At 38.1% G+C, this 21,612-nt stretch overlaps 2 protein-coding genes across 2 annotated transcripts in view; one reads left to right on the top strand and one right to left on the bottom strand.

The window, feature by feature from the left end:
* Window positions 1–17,764, top strand: part of PPP3R1 (protein phosphatase 3 regulatory subunit B, alpha) — a 73,172-nt gene extending 55,408 nt beyond the window's left edge. The window contains exons 3-6 of the mRNA XM_006729988.2: window positions 2,345–2,521; window positions 3,463–3,522; window positions 4,443–4,627; window positions 15,643–17,764. Of these exons, the coding sequence (XP_006730051.1) occupies window positions 2,345–2,521; window positions 3,463–3,522; window positions 4,443–4,627; window positions 15,643–15,690 (470 nt within the window). The 3' untranslated portion in view covers window positions 15,691–17,764. The remainder of the gene's footprint in view (window positions 1–2,344; window positions 2,522–3,462; window positions 3,523–4,442; window positions 4,628–15,642) is intronic.
* PNO1 (partner of NOB1 homolog) overlaps window positions 17,580–21,612 on the bottom strand; it is a 12,009-nt gene continuing 7,976 nt past the window's right edge. Inside the window, exons 6-7 of the mRNA XM_006729990.3 lie at window positions 20,049–20,119; window positions 17,580–19,187 (exon numbers count right to left, since the gene is read on the bottom strand). Coding sequence (XP_006730053.2) covers window positions 19,120–19,187; window positions 20,049–20,119 — 139 coding nt within the window. The 3' untranslated portion in view covers window positions 17,580–19,119. The remainder of the gene's footprint in view (window positions 19,188–20,048; window positions 20,120–21,612) is intronic.

Here is a 21,612-nt window from a genome sequence, read left to right as displayed (position 1 = left end):
TTTCAGCAAAATTTATGAACTTGGAGAAACTATTCTGAAAGGTTTGCTAATTGGTGTCTGATTGGATTAGTAATTTTACTCTAAATTCTGATGGCATTTTGATCAGTAAGTTTTAAAGCTGAAATTCTTAGAATACTCATTTAAAACATTTATTGAGCACCTTTTATATGCAGTGTACAGAAGAACAATGAAGAGTTGCGGTCTCTGGTGTGAGGTGGCACAGGAGACATGTAAATAAATAAAAACATTTTAGGGACTTACAATTAAGTTTTTTTTTTTTTCCTCCCAAGAGTAAGGGTATCCAGTTTCATCACAGAAAATTAGAAAATAAGGTTTATTTGAACAGTTTGCTTTTAACATCTGTTCATTAAAGAAGGAATACTCTTTAATAGAGGGATTAAAAGGCTCTTTGCAGTTGATGTGTTTATGAGGTGTGTATTTTGCTGTTGGAAGCAGTGTTTAGATGAATCATTAAGAAAGGCATTTCTGTTACAGTAAAATGTATTCTTGCAAACCTCACATGTTGCAAAAATCACGTCTGGGGAAAGTATGGGTTGGATAGACCACTTTGCAGCTTTGTTAACAGAGTGCTTAGAAAAACTATTAGGATCTTAAAAATTTTAGCACAGGGGTGCCTGGGTGGCTCAGATGGTGAAGCGTCTGCCTTTGGCTCAGGTCATGATCCCGGGGTCCTGGGATGGAGCCCCGCATCGGGCTCCTGACTCAGCTGGGAGCCTGCTTCTCCCTCTCCTCCTCCTCCCTCTGTCTCTCCCCCTGCTCGTGCTCTCTCTCTCTCTCTATCTGTGTCTCGAATAAATAAAATCTTAAAAAAATTTTAGCACAAATAACCTCTGGCATTTGTATTAAGCACCATAGCAATTCATTTATTAGCCTTAAACTAGGACTTGTGCTTCTTATTTTGGATTTTCCTCAAGGTCCTTGAGGACATCTGCTTCAGCAGAAACTAATTTTGTAAAAATTAAATAATGAGCCAGGGTATAGTCACCTTTGTTAATTGTGTTTTGAGGCTCCGTGGTGGGGAGAGGCGGAGGTGGAGAGATGAGGAAGTACTTTTGCAGCTGTTCATGTTACCAGTACTTTTCACCAGATAACAATGTTGGAAAGCCTTGAGGTTTTTGAAGCCACTAAACTTGCTGTTGTTTTCTCTAAAGGCATTTGTTTGTTTTCATCTTTTTTTTGTTAAGATTTTCTTATTTTATCAAGACTTGGTCTTTATTTTGAGAAAACTTGGTCCTTTTCCCTTCCTTCATAACATACTAGGAAAAGTCTGTCTGCACCAGCGACATTTCTGTGCTCTACTGATTGACACGACTCCCTTTACCAATTGCATATGAACTACTTCATATCAGAGCAGCAGATGGTAGTTGTACAGTCTGTACTTGCATAGTTTTTATTCCATTTTAAGATAATTTTATATTTAAAAAATCTATTCTTTAAGTTCTTTTAATGAGAATGCCATATATTTGAATTTTCAACAACAGTTTGCAGTCTCAGTCTCTAATATTGTGGGCTTTAATACATGTATACTCTTGGGCTGCATAACATTTGACTTACTTTTTTTAAAAAGATTTTCTTCTAGGAAGTATGGTTTTTAATATATTTGTATTTCTGCTATCAATGATTAAAATTATTTGTATGAATTAGTCTGCTTTCTTAAAGGAATGAAAACAGTAATGTAATTTAGAAGAAAATTATCTTTTTCAAGAATATATATGCTAAGAGACCTGATAATGAACTTTTATAGAGTAATTACAAACTAATGCAAACACTTGTTTTTCTTTAAAGCATTGAAAAATGAATTTTGTTAGCTGTGGTTCTTTTGGTTAAAAAATGTGAAGGCTTGTGTTTGATTCGCTCATCCTTGCTAAGAAGTATTCAAGAAACTGGCAACATTGTCCCTTGGGAGGGGAATTGGATGTCTACAGGGTGGGATAGGAGGGAGGCCTTGAATTTTGAACCATGTTCAACCATGAACTATTAGAAATAAACTTTAAAAAGATAAGTGAAAAGATGCTTTGGTGTACAGAATAGAGATTTAGCCTGCCTAGTAGGAATCACCTGACTTCCATGATCGGCTTACCATTGTAATCCTGTAATATCTTGGTGCAGTATACAGTCAGTTTTATGTTATGGCAGGGGCAGGCAAACAAAAAGGTAACCAAATAAAAATATGACCTTCTCTGTTATAAGGAATTAACCAGTAGTATTATGTAACTTTTCATTAAACTAGAAATTAAACTGTTGATTAACTGCTGGATTTTTTTCCCTATTATTTTCATAAAATCATTTGTAAATCTTGCTACCTCTTTTGGTTTGCTTTTAGTTGATGCTGATGAAATTAAAAGGCTAGGAAAGAGATTTAAGAAGCTCGACTTGGACAATTCGGGTTCTTTGAGTGTGGAAGAGTTCATGTCTCTGCCTGAGTTACAACAGAATCCTTTAGTACAGCGAGTAATAGATATATTTGACACAGATGGAAATGGAGAAGTAGACTTTAAAGGTAAGAAAGTAGTTTTTTAAATTTAACAAATTATGTAATCTATGACTAATCTTAGTTTTCTGTATAAAATGACAAATTTAGTTTTTTAAAAATGTTTATTGGTGATCATATAATAGATTGTTATATTCTCAAAATCTGTGGTATATGAACCTTAATGAACTAAGACATCTTTTACGGTTTCATTTTTTAAAGATTTTATTTGACAGAGTGAGAGAGCACAAGCAGGGGGAGTGGCTGAGGGAGAGGGAGAAGCAGGCTCCCCACTGAGCTGGGAGTCTGACATGGGGCTCCATCCCAGGACCCTGGAACATGACCTGAGCCCAAGGCAGACACTTAACAACTGAGCCACCCAGTTGCCCCAATACTTTTCTTTTTTAAAAATTTTGTTTTTAAGTAATCTCTACACCCAGTGTGGGGGCTCAAACTTAACCTCGAGACCGTAAGTCACATGTGCTACCTACTGAGCCAGCCAGGTGAGCCATGATGTTTTTATTTATTTTTTTAAAGATTTTATTTATTTGCTTGAGAGAGAGCACAGAGGAGAGGGAGAAGCAGACTCCCCACTGAGCAGAGAGCCTGACATGAGGCTTGATTTTTTTTTTTTTTTTAAGAGCCCCCCTTTTAGAGTTATATTCCGAAAAGAAAGAAATAGCTTAAAGAAGTGTGTCTCTTAGTGGTAAGCTCAGTATTACATAATAAATTTTGTTCAAATTGATTTGACCTTAGAGAACTCCAAGTTCAGATTTAAAAAAAATATATACAGATCCTTGTTGAAGTTTCAAATATGGCATTTCCAGTTTAAAACACTGCTTAGTAATATTTTCCTTTGCAGCAAGGAAACACCTTTTGTGGATCTGTGAGTTTGTGTGGGGGGGAGTATGTATTTTTCTACCTAAAAAATAGAAACTTCTGATTTGTAAACACTTTCTATTCTTATTCAGAATTCATTGAGGGAGTCTCTCAGTTCAGTGTCAAAGGAGATAAGGAACAGAAGTTGAGGTGTAAGTATTTTTCTTCAATGAGTTCATTCTCCCTCTTCAGCCACTACTACCCTATACTACATTATAACCTCCTTTTAAGATATTCGAAAAGAGTATTCTAGATCCCTAATATATATAACAGCAATTTTATATTCTGGAGAAAGTCCTTTTAGGACATTTACAACTAGTAGTTTTTAAAAACAATGTGTCATGGTTGCTTTTTAGTTGGATAGAAACAAAACAGTTTTCTTGTACTGAAAACAGCTATGTAAAAACTACGTGTCTTGGGTAAGAGATTTTTTCATGAAAGAGTGAAGAAATGTTCTGTGATTAGGTAAACTTAGTTTATACGCCTATTTAGCCAGATGTCCACTATTTTGGTTTATGTAGACAGCCTCTATTACAGTGAACATCTGATACCTTTTTAAGGTGTTCAGTTCTTAACTAGAGAGACATTTTATTCAGTAACAGTTATCTGAGGCACAGGATATATGCAGACATCCTTTGTAAATGAACACTTAATATAAATGAGAATAATAGTAATAGCAATTGCTATCATTTATTGAGCTTTTGCCATGTTTCAGACACTATTCTAAGCAATTCACATGTATTATTTGTCATCATAAAGTACTCTAAAGAACCTGGGAGGGTGGAACTGTTATTAGTCCCAATTTTATGTGTAGAAACTGAAGCTTAGCAAGGTTAAATAACTTAACCCTTAGGTACATTAATTGGCCAAGCACTCTTGATTCCAAAGCCCATACTCTTACCCAACTGTGTTTACCTGCTCCTAGAGGCAAGATCAAATATGGGAACTATGATGATGATCATAGTTCTAACTTTATAGATATTTGATAGCTTACTTTTTTTCTTCCTCATTTCAAGTATTTACTTGTGGTTGCCTTATAATTGTCATTGATTTTCCTTACTCTCTTTTTTAGTTGCTTTCCGTATCTATGACATGGATAAAGATGGCTATATTTCCAATGGGGAACTCTTCCAGGTGCTGAAGATGATGGTAGGGAACAATCTGAAAGATACACAGTTACAGCAAATTGTAGACAAAACCATAATAAATGCAGATAAGGATGGAGATGGAAGAATATCCTTTGAAGAATTCTGTGCTGTAAGTACAAAAGAGCTGGTTCTTCCAACAGTTAGGTTTTAAAAACGTTTACAAAACTACTTACTAGAGAATTCCATATACATTTTTTGCACTAGAAATTTATATATTTGATTTTGCCTTATGGCCTTCATTCAAAGTTTTTAAATTATGTTCCTTGTGATTGTTAATAACTAACAATTATTATTCTCAGGAATTCCTATTCTCGATGATTATCTGATAATACACCACAAGAATGGTATTAATAACTTTTACTTACTGTTGATAGTCCCCCAAATTACAAACAGGGTGTATTCTTAAGGTTTATTTAAAAATAAATATGTTTGAAAACCCTGTGGAAGGTATGTGTTCATGAGTTTCAGCCAGGCATCCAGAAGGTTGGCTTCATGAGTACAACAGAAATGGAGTCTGCATGCATCTTAAACTCATTAGTGAGGCAGTGTAAACGGTGATTCCTCCCCTCCCCCCTCCCAGTGAGTTGATGGTTGGTTCTATGTGTGATAGGGTAAGGGCCCCACAGGTGCAAGGACTGCGGTTTTGGGGAGCCCTAAGAAAACTAACTCGAGGTGGAAACTGGGGCCACAGTTTACCTTCTAGTTTATTGCCTTTCTTCAGTACATCCAGAGTTTTGCCACCACTCACTGCTTCCAAACAAAACAACAACACAACCACTCATCTTCTTTCACTACTTTGCCCCTAAAGCAAAGATACTAGCCTTTTGATGTATTATAAGTTTTAACTGCAAGCTAGAGATGCTAGAGAATCCAGAAGGAGAGGCAAAAATAACAAAGAAAAAGGTTTTGAAATTTTTCAGTTATGATTGGATGCTTCTATAGGAAGTTTTCCCTCCTCCCTTTCTTTTCTTTTTTTATTTAGACCACAGAAGGAAAGACAAATGACTGTGGTTATGTGTCATGGAAGGACTAAAGTTGCTACTTTGGCATTTAAGTAGAAGTTCATATTATCCTTTAAGTATCTTTCTTTATCTCAGGGGAATGCTGTCTGCATGTTGTTTGAAAAAGTAGGGTGGTACTCTAAAGAAAAGACTGGGTCTTTTCGGAAGAGAGTTAAGCTTGAATAGGAGGGGGAGGAGTCTAGATGGTGGAGAAGTAGGAGACCTTAGTTTTGTCTGGCCCCAGGAATTCAGCTAGATACTATCAAATCATTCAGAACACCTGCAAACTCAGCTGGAGATCTAAGAAAAGAATTACTGCAATTCTGCAGATAGAAAAGTGACCACTTTCTGCAAGAATGACAAGACGGAAAAACTCACCTCAAAAAAGAGAACAGGAGGCTGTACTGACTGCCAGGGACCTAATGGATATAAGAAAGATGTTGGAACTAGAGTGCAGAATAATGATTATAAATATAGATACTAGCTGGGCTTGAGAAAAGCACAGAAGACATTAGAGAATCACTTTCTGAAATAAAAGAACTAAAATCTAATCAAGTCAAAATAAAAAAGGCTATTAATGAGATGTAATAAAAAATGGAGGCTCTAACTGCTAGGATAAATGAGGCAGAAGAGAGAATTAGTGATATAGAAGACAAAATGGAGAATAATGAAGCTGAGAAAAAGGGAGATAAATAACTACTGGATCATGAGAGGAGAATTCGAGAGATAAGTGATACCATAAAGTGAAAAAATAGAATATTCGGGATCCCAGAAGAAGAGGAAAAGGAGAGAGGCAGGGTGGGGACCGAAGGTATACTGATGCAAATTATAGCTGAGAACTTCTCCAGTCTGGGGAAAGAAACAGGCATTCAAGTCCAGGAGGCACAGAGAACCCTCCTCAAAATCAATAAAAATAGGTCATCAGCCAGACATACAATAGTGAAACTTGCAAATCTCAAGAGACAAAGATAAAAACCCTGAAAGGAGCTCAAGATAAGAGGTCCATAACCTACAAGGTTTTGGTAAGGTAACTTATATTAGATTGGCAGCACACCTGTCCACAGAGACCTGGCAGGCCAGAAAGGACTGGCATGATATATTCAGGGTACTTAATGAGAAAAATATGCAGCAAAGAATACTTTATCCAGCTAGGATGTCATCACGATAGAAGGAGAAAGAAAAAGCATCCAGGACAAACAGAAACTAGAAGAATTTGTGATCACTAAACCATCCCTGCAAGAAATATTAAAGGGGATCCTTTAAGCAAAGAGAAAGCCCAAAAGTAACAAAGACCAGAAAGGAACAGAGACAATGTACAGAAACAGTGACTTTACAGATAATACAATGGCACTAAATTCACATCTTTCAGTAGTTACTCTGAATAGCAGCTAAATGCTGCTATCAAAAGACACAGGGTATCAGATTGGATAAAAACACAAGACCCATCGATATGCTGTCTGCAAGAGACTCATTTTAGACCCAGAGACACCTCCAGATTGAAAGTGAGGGGTGAGGGGCACCTGGGTGGCTCAGATGGTTAAGTGTCTGCCTTCGGCTCAGGTCATGATCTCAGGGTCCTGGGATCGAGTCCCACATCGGGCTCCCTGCTCCTTGGGAGCCTGCTTCTCCCTCTGCCTCTCTCTCTCTGTCTCTAATGAATAAATAAATAAAATCTTTAAAAAAAAAAAAAAAAGTGAGGGGTGGAAAACCATTTATCATGCTAATGGACACCAAAAGAAAATTGGGGTGGCAATCCTTGTATCACACATTTGATTTCAAACCAAAGACTGTAATAGATGAAGAATGACACTATATCATAATTAAAGGGTTTTCCAACAAGAAGATCTAACAATTGTAAATATTTATGGCCCTAACATGGGAGCAGTCAATTACATAAGCCAATTAATAACAAAATTAAAGAAGTACATTGATTAATAACACAATAATAGTAGGGGACTTTAACACCCCACGCACTGCAATGGACAGATCATCTAAGCAGAAGATCAAGAAGGAAACAAGGGCTTTGAATGACACACAGGACCAGATGGACTTCACAGATACATTCAGAGCATTCTATCCTAAAGCAACAGAATACACATTCTTCTCTAGTGCCCATGGAACACTCTCCAGAATAGATCACATGCTGAGTCACAAATCAGGTCTCAACCAGTACCAAAAGACTGGGATCATTCCCTGCATGTTTTCAGAGCACAATGCTTTGAAACTTGAACTCAATCACAAGAGGACATTTGGAAAGAACTCAAATACATGGAGGATAAAGAGCATCCTACTAAAAAATGAATGGGTCAACCAGGAAATTAAAGAAGAATTTTAAAAATTCATGGAAACAAATGAAAACAAAAACCCAACTGTTCAAAACCTTTGTGATGCAGCAAAGGTGGTCCTAACAGGGAAGTATATAGCAATAAAAGCCTTCTCAAGAAACAAGAAAGGTCGCAAATACAAAAGCTAACCTTACACCTAAAGGGCTGGAGAAAGAACAACAAATAAAGCCTAAACCCAGCAAGAGAAGAGAATTAATAAAGATTAGAGCAGAAATCAATGAAATAGAAACCAGAAGAACAGAATAGATCAACAAAACTAGGAGCTGGTTTTTTGAAAGAGTTAGTAAGATTGATAAACCCCTGGCCAGACTTACCAAAAAGAAAAGAGAAAGGACCCAAATAAAATCATAAATGAAAGAGGAGAGATCACAACCAACACCGTAAATACAAACAATTATAAGAACATATTAAGAGCAATTATATGCCAACAAATTAGGCAATCTGGAAGAAATGGATGCATTCCTAGAGATGTTATCAACTACCAAAACTGAAACAGGAAGAAATAGAAAACCTGAACAGACCCATAACCAGTAAGGAAGTTGAAGCAGTAATCAAAAATCTCCCAAAAAACAAGAGTCCAGGGCCAGACAGCTTCCCAGGGGAATTCTGCCAAACATTTAAAGAAGAATTAATACCTATTCTTCTGAAGCTGTTTCAAAAAATAGAAATGGAAGGAAAACTTCCAGACTCTATGAGGTCAGCATTACCTTGATCCCAAAACCAAAGACCCCATCAAAAAGGAGAGTTACAGACGAATATCCCTGATGAAATTGGATGCAAAAATTCTCACCACGATACTAGCCAATAGGATTCAACAGTACATTAAAAAGACTATTCACCACAATCAAGTGGGATTTATTCCTGGGCTGCAAGGGTGGTCCAACATCTGCAGATCAATCATGATACACTACATTAATAAAAGAAAGGACAAGAACCATATGATTCTCTCAATAGATGCAGAAAAAGCATTTGACAAAGTACAGTATCCTTTTTTTTTTTTTTTAAGATATTATTTGACAGACACAGTGAGAGAGGGAACACAAGCAGGGGGAGTGGGAGAGGGAGAAGCAACCTCCCCGCTGAGCAGGGAGCCCGATGTGGGGCTCAATCCCAGGACCCTGGGATCATGACCTGAGCTGAAGGCAGATGCTTAACAACTGAGCCATCCAGGCAACCCCAGTATCCTTTCTCGATTAACACTCTTCACAGTGTAGGGATAGAGGGAACATACCTCAATATCATAAAACCCATATATGAAAAGCTCACTGCAAGTATCATTCTCAGTGTGGAAAAACAGAGCTTTTCCCCTAAGGTCAGGAACACAACAGGGATGCTCACTCACCACTGTTCAACACAGTACTCGAAGTCCTAGCCTTAGCAGTCAGACAACAAAAAGAAATAAAAGGCATCCGAATCGGCAAAGAAGAACACTCTCACTCTTCACAGATGACGTGATACTCTGTGTGTAAAACTCAAAAGACTCCACCTCCAAATTGCTATAACTCATACAGAAATTCAGCAAAGTGGCAGGATATAAAAATCAGTGCACAGAAATCAGGTGCATTTCTATACACTAACAATGAGACAGAGAAATTAGGGAGTTGATTCCATTTACAGTTACACCAAAACCATAAGATATGTAGGAATAAATCTAACCAAAGAGGCAAAGGATTTGTACTCAGGACTAACTATAGAACACTCATGAAAGAAAGTGAGGAAAACACAAAGCACTGGAAAAATGTTCCATGCTCGTGGATTAGAAGGACAAATTGTTAAAATGTCTATGCTCCCGAAAGGAATCTATACATTCAGTGCAATCCCTATCAAAATACAATCAACTTTTTTCACAGAGCTGGAACAAATAATCCTAAAATTTGTATGGAACCAGAAAAGTCCCCAAATAGCCAAAGGAAAGTTGAAAAAGAAAACCAAAGCTGATGGCATCACAATTCTGGACTTCAAGCTCTATTACAAAGCTGTAATCATAAAGACACTACGGTGCTGGCACAAAAACAGACGCAGATCAGTAGAGAACTCAGAAATGGTCCCTCAACTCTATGGTCAACTAATCTTTGACAAACCAGGAAAGAATATCCCATGGAAGAAAGTCTCATCAACATAAGGTGTTGGGAAAATGGGACAGCCACATGCAGAAGAATGAAACTGGACCATTTCCTTACACCATACACAAAAATAGACTCAGAATGGATGAAAGACCTAAATGTGAGACAGGAATGCAACAAAATCCTTGAGAACACAGGCAGTGACCTCTTTGACCTCGGCTGCACCATCTTCTTGCTAGACACATCTCCAAAGGCAAAAATGAACTATTGGGACTTCATCAAGATAAAAAGCTTTTGCACAGCAAAGGAAACAGTCAACAAAACCAAAAGACAACCAACAGAATGGGAGAAGATATTTGCAAATGTCTTATCAGATAAAGGGCTAGTATCAAAAATCTATGAAGAACTTACCAAACTCAACACCCAAAGAACAAGAAATGGGCAGAAGACATGAACAGACATTTCTCCAAAGAAGATACAGAAATGGCCAGCAGCACATGAAAAAATGCTCAACATCACTGGGTGTCAGGGAAATACAAATCAAAACCACGAGATACCACCTCACACTGGTCAGAATGGCTAAAATTAAGTCAGAAATCGATAGATGTTGGTGAGGATGCTGAGAAAGGAGAAAACCCTCTTAAACTGTTTGTGGGAAGGCAGGCTGGTGCAACCACTCTGGAAACAGTATGGAGGTTCCTGAAAAAGCTGAAAATAGAACTACCCTATGATTCAGCAATTGCACTACTGGGTATTTACCCCAAAGATAAAAATGTAGTGATCCGAAGGGACACCTGTACCCCAGTGTTTATAGCAGCAATGTCCACAATAGCCAAACTATGAAAAGAGCCCAGATGTCCATCGACAGATGAACAGATAAAGATGTGTTACATATATACACAATGCACTACTACTCAGCCATCAAAAAAATATAAATCTTGATATTTGCAATGACGTGGATGGAACTAGAGGGGATTACGCTAAGCCAGATAAGTCAGAGAAAGACAATTATATGATCTCACTCAGATGTGGAATTTAAGAAATAGTAGCATAGATAGGGGAAGGGAGGGGGAAAAAAAAGATCAGAGGGAGATAAACCGTAAGAAACTCTTAATCATAGGAAACAAACAGGAGGGCATGAGGTGGGGGGCTGGGGTAACTGGATGATGGACATTAAGGAGGGCACATGATGTAATGAGCCTTGGGTGTTATATTGGGATGAATCACTGACCCGTACCTCTGAAACCAATAATATATGTTAATTAATTTAATTTAATGAGAATAAAAAAAGGAAGAGAGTTAGGCTTGAGATTTTGAGACTTTGAACTCCTGCATGGTGGGACTTGCTAGAAGGGTCTGTCATCTGTCCGTCTCTTCGTTGCCAAAGATCACAGAGATACTCTGGTGGGCTGGCGTCAGATTGCGTATGACAGGAGACCAGGCGGCTGGTAGTGGCAGCACGGATAGTAGCCAGTTTTTAAAAGAAGGAAAGAAGAAATCCTAAGCCTTGAGGGAACAAAATGCAAATGGAAAACTTGCCCAGAGTGATGTGGAAGAGATGTATAGAGATGAAGACCCCATTTATATTTAGTAAATATAAAATATAAATTAAAATTGCATATAAATCACTTGTCAGTGGAAGAAATTAAAATACATCTCTCTGTCAGATAAAATCTTGATTTTTTTTTTTTTTAGGTATTTCTTTAGGTATAGAAATGATACTATGTACACTGAAGACATAAGCTTATGATTTGAGTTCATTTCCAGTATTTGTGATAAATTACTTGTGTTTTTGAGGAGCATAGTTCAGGAGTAGCAAAATTTTTGTATCTAAACCAGCTTTTCACATCGATCAAGCCCGTAACTTCGGCTCCATTGAGTCCTTTTTATTCTGATTTCTCAAGCTATAGCAGTGAAAGAGATGGGAAGTTAGTTTAAGAGATGACATGCTTGTTTGCCTCCTTTAAAATTTTCAGAATAGTCCACATACACAGAGAAAATAGAAATGATTAGTGACAGGATTAAAGCTGGGACCTGAACACATGTACAGTTGACCCTTGAACAACACCGGTTTGATCTTCACTTGCTTACTTATGTGTAGGTTTTTTTCAATAAAGTATTGTACATGTTTTTTGTCTTACGATTTTAATGTTTTCTCTAGCTTACTTTATTATAATACAGTATGTAATACATATAACATACAAAATGTTTTGTTTATGTTAATGGTGAGGCTTTTGGTTAACAGTGTCCTATTAGTAGTTATAAGTTTTGGGAGAGTGAGAAGTTACACGTGGATTTTTTTTTTAAAGATTTTATTTATTTATTTGACAGAGAGAGACACAGCGAGAGAGGGAACACAAGCAGGGGGAGTGGGAGACGGAGAAGCAGGCTTCCTGTGGAGCAGGGAGCCCGATGTGGGGCTCGATCCCAGGATCCTGGGATCATGACCTGAGCCGAAAGCAGATGCTTAACGACTGAGCCACCCAGGCGCCCCTACACATGGATTTTTGACTGTGTGGGGGTGGGGTTGGTATCCCTAAGCCCTGTGCTGTTCAGGGGTGAACTGTATTTATTTTTGCTTGCTCCCCAAACTCCAGTGAAATTAAAAAGTAAAGGTTTATGAACCCATAGGACAAAGAGATAGTAGGGAGGATAACAACTAGAGTCAACAGCTTTATAAGTAAGCTGACTTAACAAGAGAAAAAAATGAATTCTAAGCTATCAACTTGGAAAGCTGAGAAGCAGCTTGGTTTATAATGCAGTATCCCTGAAAGGCTCAGAAATTGGGGGCACAAGTAAAAGTGGGGATGAAGGCGAGGCTAAAAACAGAATTGCTTAGTCTGTTTAAAAAGTATTTAGCACACTAGATTGATCTCCTTTCCTACTCTTCAGACTCTCCTGCCCTATAGTGGGAGATTGAGAGGGTGAAGTGTAGAGTCTCTAAGTTGGGAAACAGGAGGCATAGATTGGGGGGTGAGGGTGGGGGGAGGGGGAGGGAGACTAAGTAAAGATAAGCATATTTCCATTTTTCTACCTCTAAAAGTAAAACATAAATCTGTCATTCTCAGGGATATAATATACTGAATGCTTTAAACAAAACTTGAATAATATATGAGAACTCTTAGAAATTTAAATTTAGAGATGCATATACACCTGTTTTATATACACCTGAATGCTAGTATTTCCAGAGAGAAAATGGAGGGAATGAAGTCATTAAAAATGAATCAAAAGTAATGAACCAAAAGTACTGTTTTCTGTCTGAAAGGATTACTGAGTACCTAGCATAGTATATAAAATTACTCTGGGCCTAGGCACAATGTCCTGAGATTTTAAGATGGGAAACAAAGAGATGGTCCTACAAATTCCAAAGACCAGGGGTAGAGGGGTAGGAGGGAGGGGCTTTATACAAAGACTCAAAAAACATCAGGGCAGCCGACTTCTCTGCTATATAGCAAAGTAGGAAGCTCAAAGACAATGGAGCATTGCCTTTGCAATTCTGAGGGACAGTTATTTATTTCCAAATTAGAATTCTCTACAAACTCAAACTAGATGGATGAATGAAGACATTTTCTGGTAATGCAAGGCTTCCCTTTTTGGGAAACTACTGGAAGATGTGCTCCCACAGTAATAAGGTTGTAAATCAAAAAAGATAATGTGGGGTCTAGGAAGCAGAGGGTCCAACATGAGAGAAGGAAATTTCCGGGATGATGAAGCAAAGTCCAGAGATGACAGGCCTAGATTGTAGCAGGTGGGAAAGCTCTGGGAATGATTTCAAGATAATAAAATTGATAGAATTACATCATATATTTGAACGGATTTAGAATAGAAGTTTGAGACTGAATTAAATACATAGATACCCAGCAAAGGAAAAGATAATTATAAACCTGTAGCAACACAAATGTGCAGTATGCAATTGTTTTGCTGTAAATAGTATTTTATATAGTCATAATTAAAATGCTGAATTTCTGTCTAATCAAAGTGAAGATTTAACTGTTGGAAGGGTGGGGTGGGAAGTATACGGGGTAGGAGATAGATGGGAGGGGTGTGTATGTGTTTAAGAAATAAATCTTCCTCTTGTGTGGTGGGAAGTCAGTGGATAATGCCTGCAACTTTGAATCCAAGAGAAGGCAACGTAGGAATGTTATTTGGAGACCTATAGGGAAATACTGAATATTAGCTGAAAAGTCTAAATGATCATCTCTATGTAAAAGGAAATAGAGAATGAGGGCAGGGTAGCAAACTGATGTTTTCATAGCAGAAGCTGTAGCACTAATTGGCTGTTTAAGCTTTATTTTTCAAATAAACTTTTAACATAAGTTTAAATTGAATAATAATACAGATGCAGTTATACACAACAACATGGATTGTCAAAAATATGTTAGGTGAAACAAGTCAGACACGAGAAAGATCTCCAACTAATCCAGGTTGTTAAAGTCACAGTAGTGGCTCCCTGTGTGTGTGTGTGGTAGGGCAGGAGGAGGGAGATGGCTGGAAGGGGGCCACAGAAGAGTCCTGGTAATGGTCTGGGTGCTAGTTACTTGGGTGTTTACTCTGGGAAAATTCATCAAGCTGTGAACATTTGTGACTTACGTACTTTCTTTAGGTAGGTTGTACTTAATAGAATCTATCCTCCAAATAATAATACAGGTAATTAAACTTGTAGATTACCATGTCATTATTCACAGAGATGTCTGTAACAACTCTCCATGTCTTCAAGCCTATGGGAAAATAATGTGCAGAAAATTTTATTCATTTGTTACTTTTTAATACTTTCTAGAATAGACTGACAGTTAAGCCCATATTTGGATTTTGAGGATAAATTTTTATGATAACCTCCAGTTATTACTATAAAAGTAGGGGTTGGCAAACTACAGAGTGGGTTAGATCCTTCTCATCTCCTGTTTTGTGTGTCTTTGAGCTTAGACCAGTTTTTTACATTTTTAAAGTGTTGTTAAGAAAAAGTGGGAGAAGGGCACCTGGGTGGCTTAGTCAGTTAAGCATCTGCCTTTGGCTCAGGTCATGATCTTGGAGTCCTGGGATCAGTGGGCAGTCTACTTCTCCTCTCCCTCTGCCCCTCCTCCTGTTCGTGTTCTCTCTGTAATAAGTAAAATCTTTAAAAAAAAAAAAAATCTTAAAAAAATAAGTAAAATCTAAAGTAAGTAAAATCTTTAAAAAAAAAAAGTCTTAAAAAAAAGTTGGGGCGCCTGGATGGCTCAGTTGGTTAAGTGACTGCCTTCGGCTCAGGTCATGATCCCAGGGTCCTGGGATCGAGCCCCACATCGGGCTCCCTGCTCCTCAGGAAGCCTGCTTCTGCTTCTCCCTCTCCCACTCCCCCTGCTTGTGTTCCCTCTCACGCTGTCTCTGTCAGTTAAATAAATAAATAAATAAAAATCTTAGAAAAAAAAATTGGGAGAAGGAAATGCAAGAGAAATTACATGTGGCCTACAAGAAGCCTAAAATACTCTCTGGCTTTTTAAGTTTGCGAACAGTTGTCCTAGAACACAAGAAAATGCCTGTTATCCTGGGAGAAAGAAGCCATGAAAATTCTAACTAGATGCAGTACAGGTTTAAAAACAAAAACAAAACAACTCAAAAAAGGCAACTTCTGAAAATAGTTAAAGTATTTTTTAAATTGTAATTTTGGTTAAGGTGGTTAGACCAGTAAAAAGGAGTTTTCAGTTGTGGTTAAGCTTGATTTGTTCCTATCTGTTGCAGGTTGTAGGTGGCCTAGATATCCACAAAAAGATGGTGGTAGATGTGTGACTCTTTTTTAAAGAGTACCACCCAACACTTTTGCTTTCTTCTCCATCTCTGAAGATCTGCTCAAGACGTCCAGCAATGCTCTCTGTGTATTTAAATGGAAGTATTTTTCTCTGTGAAGCCACATTTTCCATCACGAGCCTCATGAAGCCAACTAAGTGTTATTGAACTCTAATTCTCTCAATAACTCAGTGTAGCACTTTAAAGTCTGAAGGACAGCAACATGAAAAGAGCATATCAATGTGGTGAAGAAAGGGAAGGGGTTGGCTTTTTAATTTATTTTTCTTCATCTTTTATAACAAGAAAGTATCTATATATACATATGTAAATATTTATATATAGATATATGTAGCTTTCTATATGTGTAGTAGGTTGGCTTTAATTTAATCTACTTGATTCAGAAACAAAATGATAGAGTACAAAAGTGCCAAGCAGAACATAAAACATCCTTACTTTTATTTCACACAGTTTTATATATAGATAGAAAATTGTACGATTTGAGCCGGGTGTTAGGCCAGCTGTTTTCCTTTTCCTGCGCTTTCTCCTTTGAGAGATTGACAAAGCATTTGTTAACGTCCTATTATTTACCTTAATTACATTTTTTGTAACAAAGGAGTGTGTAATTTTCTTTCTACCTATGAATATATTTCCAGGGACTGTGTCTCATTGCTGAGCAGCTTTTACTACATCTCTGCTTGAGAAAGTATAGTGCAGTGCTTCTGCCAAGAGCTCATTCTTGTGTTCATATAGTAACTGCACAGAGCTTGTGGCTGCTTCGTTACTTCTTAACTAGGAGCCATTACATTTAGTAAATGTCCCTGAGTCCATGTAAGTTACCAGTTATGGAAAGGCCAGAAGCCATCTGAGGCAATCACGATTTTCCTTAGACATTTCTTAGTAATACCTGAAGGAAATCACATAACTACTTAGGATATCCATTCGTTCCAGTATGTACGTAATGAGTTTGTCATTAAACTTACCTTTGAACCATAAATTTCCCTTCTGTTTCAGAAGGCTTACAGCTCATCTAAAAAACTGGTGATACTTAATGTGCATGTATGTATCTGAACGCCCACATATATTTGTGATGTAAATGGAAGAAGTCGTACTAATTTATATGCCATGGAAGAGCAAAATTTTATCCAAATTTATACCCCTTGAATTTCTTTACCACAAGGCATAGAGAGTGCATGATGGTTTTCTTTCTTGATTTGCCCATATTTGTAATGGATGCTAACTTACTAAATGTGTGATATAAAAGTAGCGTATCATGTTCCACCACTTGATATTATCCCTTCCCTTTTCTGCAAAGGTACTATTGGCTGGAAGAAAACATTTTGGTTAGCTTTCTAGGACAGTAGTCTTCCCCGGTATAGTTTTTCTAGAAAAGCGGTTTTATAATCTTAAGTGGAAAAGGGCAGGTTGAATCAAGGTAAATGAATCTTAAATTGGGCACACCTGCCTGCCATCGCTGTTCCTTCAACTGAGTGCTGCACATCATGGGCTCTGTCTGTGAGAGAAAAATCCCGGTGCTTGGTGTCCTTGCATGACATGGAGTTTTGCATGTAGATCAATTTAAAATGTACCTCTTGTTTACATAATTTGCATAATTTTAAAAGATAATGTTGCCAAACTTTGGAAATGTTAATGTTCAAACTGAAAATCTCCACTACATGTAACTTTCTTCCTCTGGATCAGTACGTGGCTTATAATCCCAGCCAGTGGTTTGATCTGTTCCAGTGTCAACTGCCATGTGCTCTGCTTCAAGGGGGAACTAGTCTTTTGTGAATTTTTTGTACATAAGTATTTGTTACAAATATTTTAGCAAATGCTTTCTATTTCTCTTGCTTGTGCATTATCTTGGCTGGCGTTACAGAAAAATAGTGCAAACATTATTTCCTTACTGGGGAATGAGGGTTTTTTTTTCCCCCCCTTTCCTTTTTTTTTTTTTTTTTTAGTGTGGGTGGGGGCGGTTTATGTTGAATGTTTAGTTTTTCTTCTGCATGAAATGTCATGTTGTGGGATCTTTAGAAAACTTCCTACTGTATGAATAAGAAAATAAAATATTTGAAACTTGCTGGAGTGTGTTCACAATCGTCTTTGGTGAGCTTCCACAGCCATTAGATACTTTTTTTCCCATGAGGTAGTCTTTTCTCCATTCTTTTGGATTTAAGAAATAACCTGAAAAATTGATGTTTAATATTTGACTATAAGCCGTAAGTAAAGATAAATCTGTTTTATCACTGGTTAAAAACACAAGTCATTACAACAACCTACAAAGCCCTACCTCATCGCTTTACTACTCACCCTTCCTCTGCTTCCAGCTGCCTTCGCCTCCTGTGCTTCCTGGAGCTTTGGACCTGCTTCTGCTGTGGGCCTTTGTACCATCTCCCCCACCAGAGACCCCACAGCTGATGCCACCAGGTCTGTTCAGGTATGTCCTGGCTCCACGGGGACGACGCTCCTGGCCATCCCACGTAAACAGACTCCTATACCTGCGTCTCCCTTACTCCACTCTTTTTTCTTCCAGAGCATTTTCCCTCTGCTGACAGAATTTACTTAGGTATTTTGTAGATTTGTCTTCCCTGGTTATTGAAATGAAAACTCCACAAGGGCAGTGATTTCTTTTTCTGTCCCTTGTCCACCAACAGCCTCAACTGTCTAGGATTCTACCTAGCTCTTAGTGTTTGCTAAGATTAAACACTTACTTTAAAGACTAATACTTAAATACTTACCAAATGAGTATTTAAATAGGCAGACACTAGTTAAAACAAGCTCTTGCATTTGCAGAACATTGTGGTTTTCTTGGTAAAAACGTTCTTTTACCATATTTCACCTTCACCCAAACATTGATAAGGTCTGACTACTTTCACTGAATGCTTATTTGAAAAATAAAATTTTCCTCACATCAACCTTGTGATGTCTTTAGTTTTATAAGCTACAAAAATTAGCCTTTGTTCACAACAGTATCTCCAAACTGCTGCTTCTAAAAAGCCCACATACCACCCAGTATTAAGGGTCAGGATTCAGAGCGATTTTGTAAGCTGATTCTTTTAAATACACTCCATAGACAAGAAATGTTTATAAATTTATAAGGTTACAAATTTATAAATTCATTTAGGACTGTTTAAACAAGTTCCCAGTAAGAGAATTATAAACTATGCAAATCTTTTATTTAAAGTGAAGTGATAAATTATAATTAATGTGTAAGTATAATTATGGTACTAAATTCAGATATGGGAATTATCCTCAAGTTGCTGCATGTGAGTATTAGCAAACCTTTCTGTTGATGCTTCTGGCTGAGAACAGAAGAAGCGATGGAGGCTTAAAGTGACTGAAAAGTTCTTCTCTTGGTTTCTTATGACCACATGCACAGGACAAGGGCTTTTTCTCTAGAGTCCAAAGACAAGATAAAAAGTCTCTGATTTGAAATCAGAATCGATCTGCTGCTCTGCTAGCCACAGCTCGGATATTGCCATAAACCTTTGATGGAGGATTTCCTGCAGAGGAAAATAAACATATCTATACAAATATACTCAGATATATAGAAGACACATGGAAAGCAGTCTACAACTCTAAAGAGCACATTTTCCAGTGGGTCTCTTTTAAATCAACAAAAGAATCATAAACCATACCCAAACATTCTCCAAAAATACTTTAAATCCTAAGAGTCAAAGACACCAAATTGTCTAAATATTTTAAAAAGGAGCTGGTCAGTCAGATCTGGGCACTGATGGACAATCCCATTTAGAGCAAGCTGCTACAATCCTGTAACTCGTACCAGAAGTTACTGACTTTGCTGCACAGTTTGAAAATAGGACTGGGGCGCCTGGGTGGCTCAGTCGGTTAAATGTCTGACTCCTGGTTTTGGCTCAGGTCGCGATCCCAGAGTCGTCAGATTGAGCCCTGCACTGGGCTCTGCACTCAGTGCAGAGTCTGCTTAAGATTCTTTCCCTCTGTCCCTCCTCCCACTCGCTCATGCTTGCTCGCTCACTTTTAAATAAATAAAAATAGGACTAAGTGCATCAATTAAGTTGACTGATGGTGATCAGCAGCTCTCTTTTCGTTGAAACCTAAACCACACTGCCTGCTATTCTGGAATGGCTTCGCTGCATCTCTGGGGAAAGCAGCAAAGATATAAGCAATATAACCCAATAAACCCCTTCTTTTCTCTAGCAAATTGATGAAATCTAAGCAAAAATATTTTTTTTCCTTTAGGCCCACATTTGCCAACCACTAAGAGCTTCTACTTGCAATCTTTAACATTATGCTTAACTTGAACTGATGTGCAAATGTGGTTTGAGTTCTAAATTCCCTATTTTCTTTCCAGAGAAAACACCCAATGAGTAAATTATTATTACCCAGGATGAGGTTGCAAATGGCAGTTCTTGCCATCTTGATGTTTTGGAAAGAGCCAAGGATGTGAACTTTCCTGCAAGAGAGAATATGGGACGAGTTAGCAACAAAAGCATTTCCTTAACTGAATCCCATAATCCAGGAACTCTGGAAAATCATGATAGATACAGATTCCTAAATAAAGATGGTTGCACAACTCTAAGGACACTAAAAATCACTCTGAAGGGGAATTCTATGGTATTTAAATTATATCCCAACAAAAATTAGAAAAGACAAAAAATTTTAAGAAACCAAGAATTTTTTAAGATTCTTGGCTAATAATGGCTACTTGACATCAAGTGAGTGCTTTTTATGTGCTAGGGCTTTATGTGTTCCCATTTAATCCTCACGTGAGCTTTATTAAGGTAGATGGTATTTCCATTTTATAAATGAGGAAAGAAATTTGCAAGAAGTAAAGTCTGCCGAAGATTACACATTGGCAGAGCTGGTATTAAGTATCCAGAAATGCAAGTAACACTGTAATGAAAACATCTGGATTTCAACTGCAAAGCTTTCTAAAGGTAATCTAAATTTCTTCACTATTCAGTGAGGATCATCCAGACCCTACAAATAGAAATTCCTGGCTGGCAAACAAGATGGACAATAGTATTTTGCCTTTTTGAGCCCATCTTCCAAAATGTCAGTAAACTAAATTGTCAGTGGGAACATCAAGCAGAGCCCTCTCATCCAGACAGGCTCAGCCATTTCTGGAAGTGGGGACAAAAATGACAAAACCTGTTCAAGATGATCCCTAGATTTTCTTCCCCACTCTGTGTAATCAGGCAACCACCCCCCGTAACTGGCAAAATTATGGGAGGGGAGGCAAGGTGTTGCTCCCTGGGAAAGGTAAAAGACATGGTATCTGGACCAGGGGTACCAGGTACAGCTGAAGTAGGAATGCCATGTTAAAAACGGGCAATGGGAAGCAAGTATCTGCACACTGGATGTTGAGACGTCCAACTATCTTCCATAACCAGGCTTCAAAGTCTGGCAGCAAAGAGCCTAGAGAATGCTTCTCTCAGGGAACCTGACTTGCTCAATAAAAAAGACCAACGGAGGGGCGCCTGGGTGGCTCAGTCGGTTAAGCGGCTGCCTTTGGCTCAGGTCATGATCTCAGGGTCCTGGGATCAAGCCCCAGATCGGGCTCTCTGCTCAGCGGGGAGTCTGCTTCTCACTCTCCATCTATACTCTCCCTCAAATAAATAAATAAAATCTTAAAAAAAAAAAAAAAAAAAGACTAAAAAATACATCAGAAACAGCCTGGCAATCACCCTAAGTGAAGCCTACAGTCAGCCGGCATCCCGCCACACTCCAGACCCCATGAGCTCAGGGCTTCTGGTCTGCTCTTTCCTGCCTCACTCGTGTACATCTGGCGCGCGCACACACACACACACACACACACACACACCCCCACCCACCCCACCCCCCCCCCGACTCTGACGAAAGCATCTACTACAAAAAAAAAAGGCTACAACCAGCAAGGTGAAGAAAGAGAAACAGAGACTACGGGGAGAAAAGAATGAAAACAAC

This window comes from Leptonychotes weddellii, chromosome 10, assembly GCF_054177405.1.
Source record: "Leptonychotes weddellii isolate Sample4059 chromosome 10, ASM5417740v2, whole genome shotgun sequence".
Lineage (NCBI taxonomy): Eukaryota > Metazoa > Chordata > Mammalia > Carnivora > Phocidae > Leptonychotes > Leptonychotes weddellii.
Note: the sequence above shows the minus strand (reverse complement) of the source record. Positions and strands in the feature narration are given on the sequence as shown.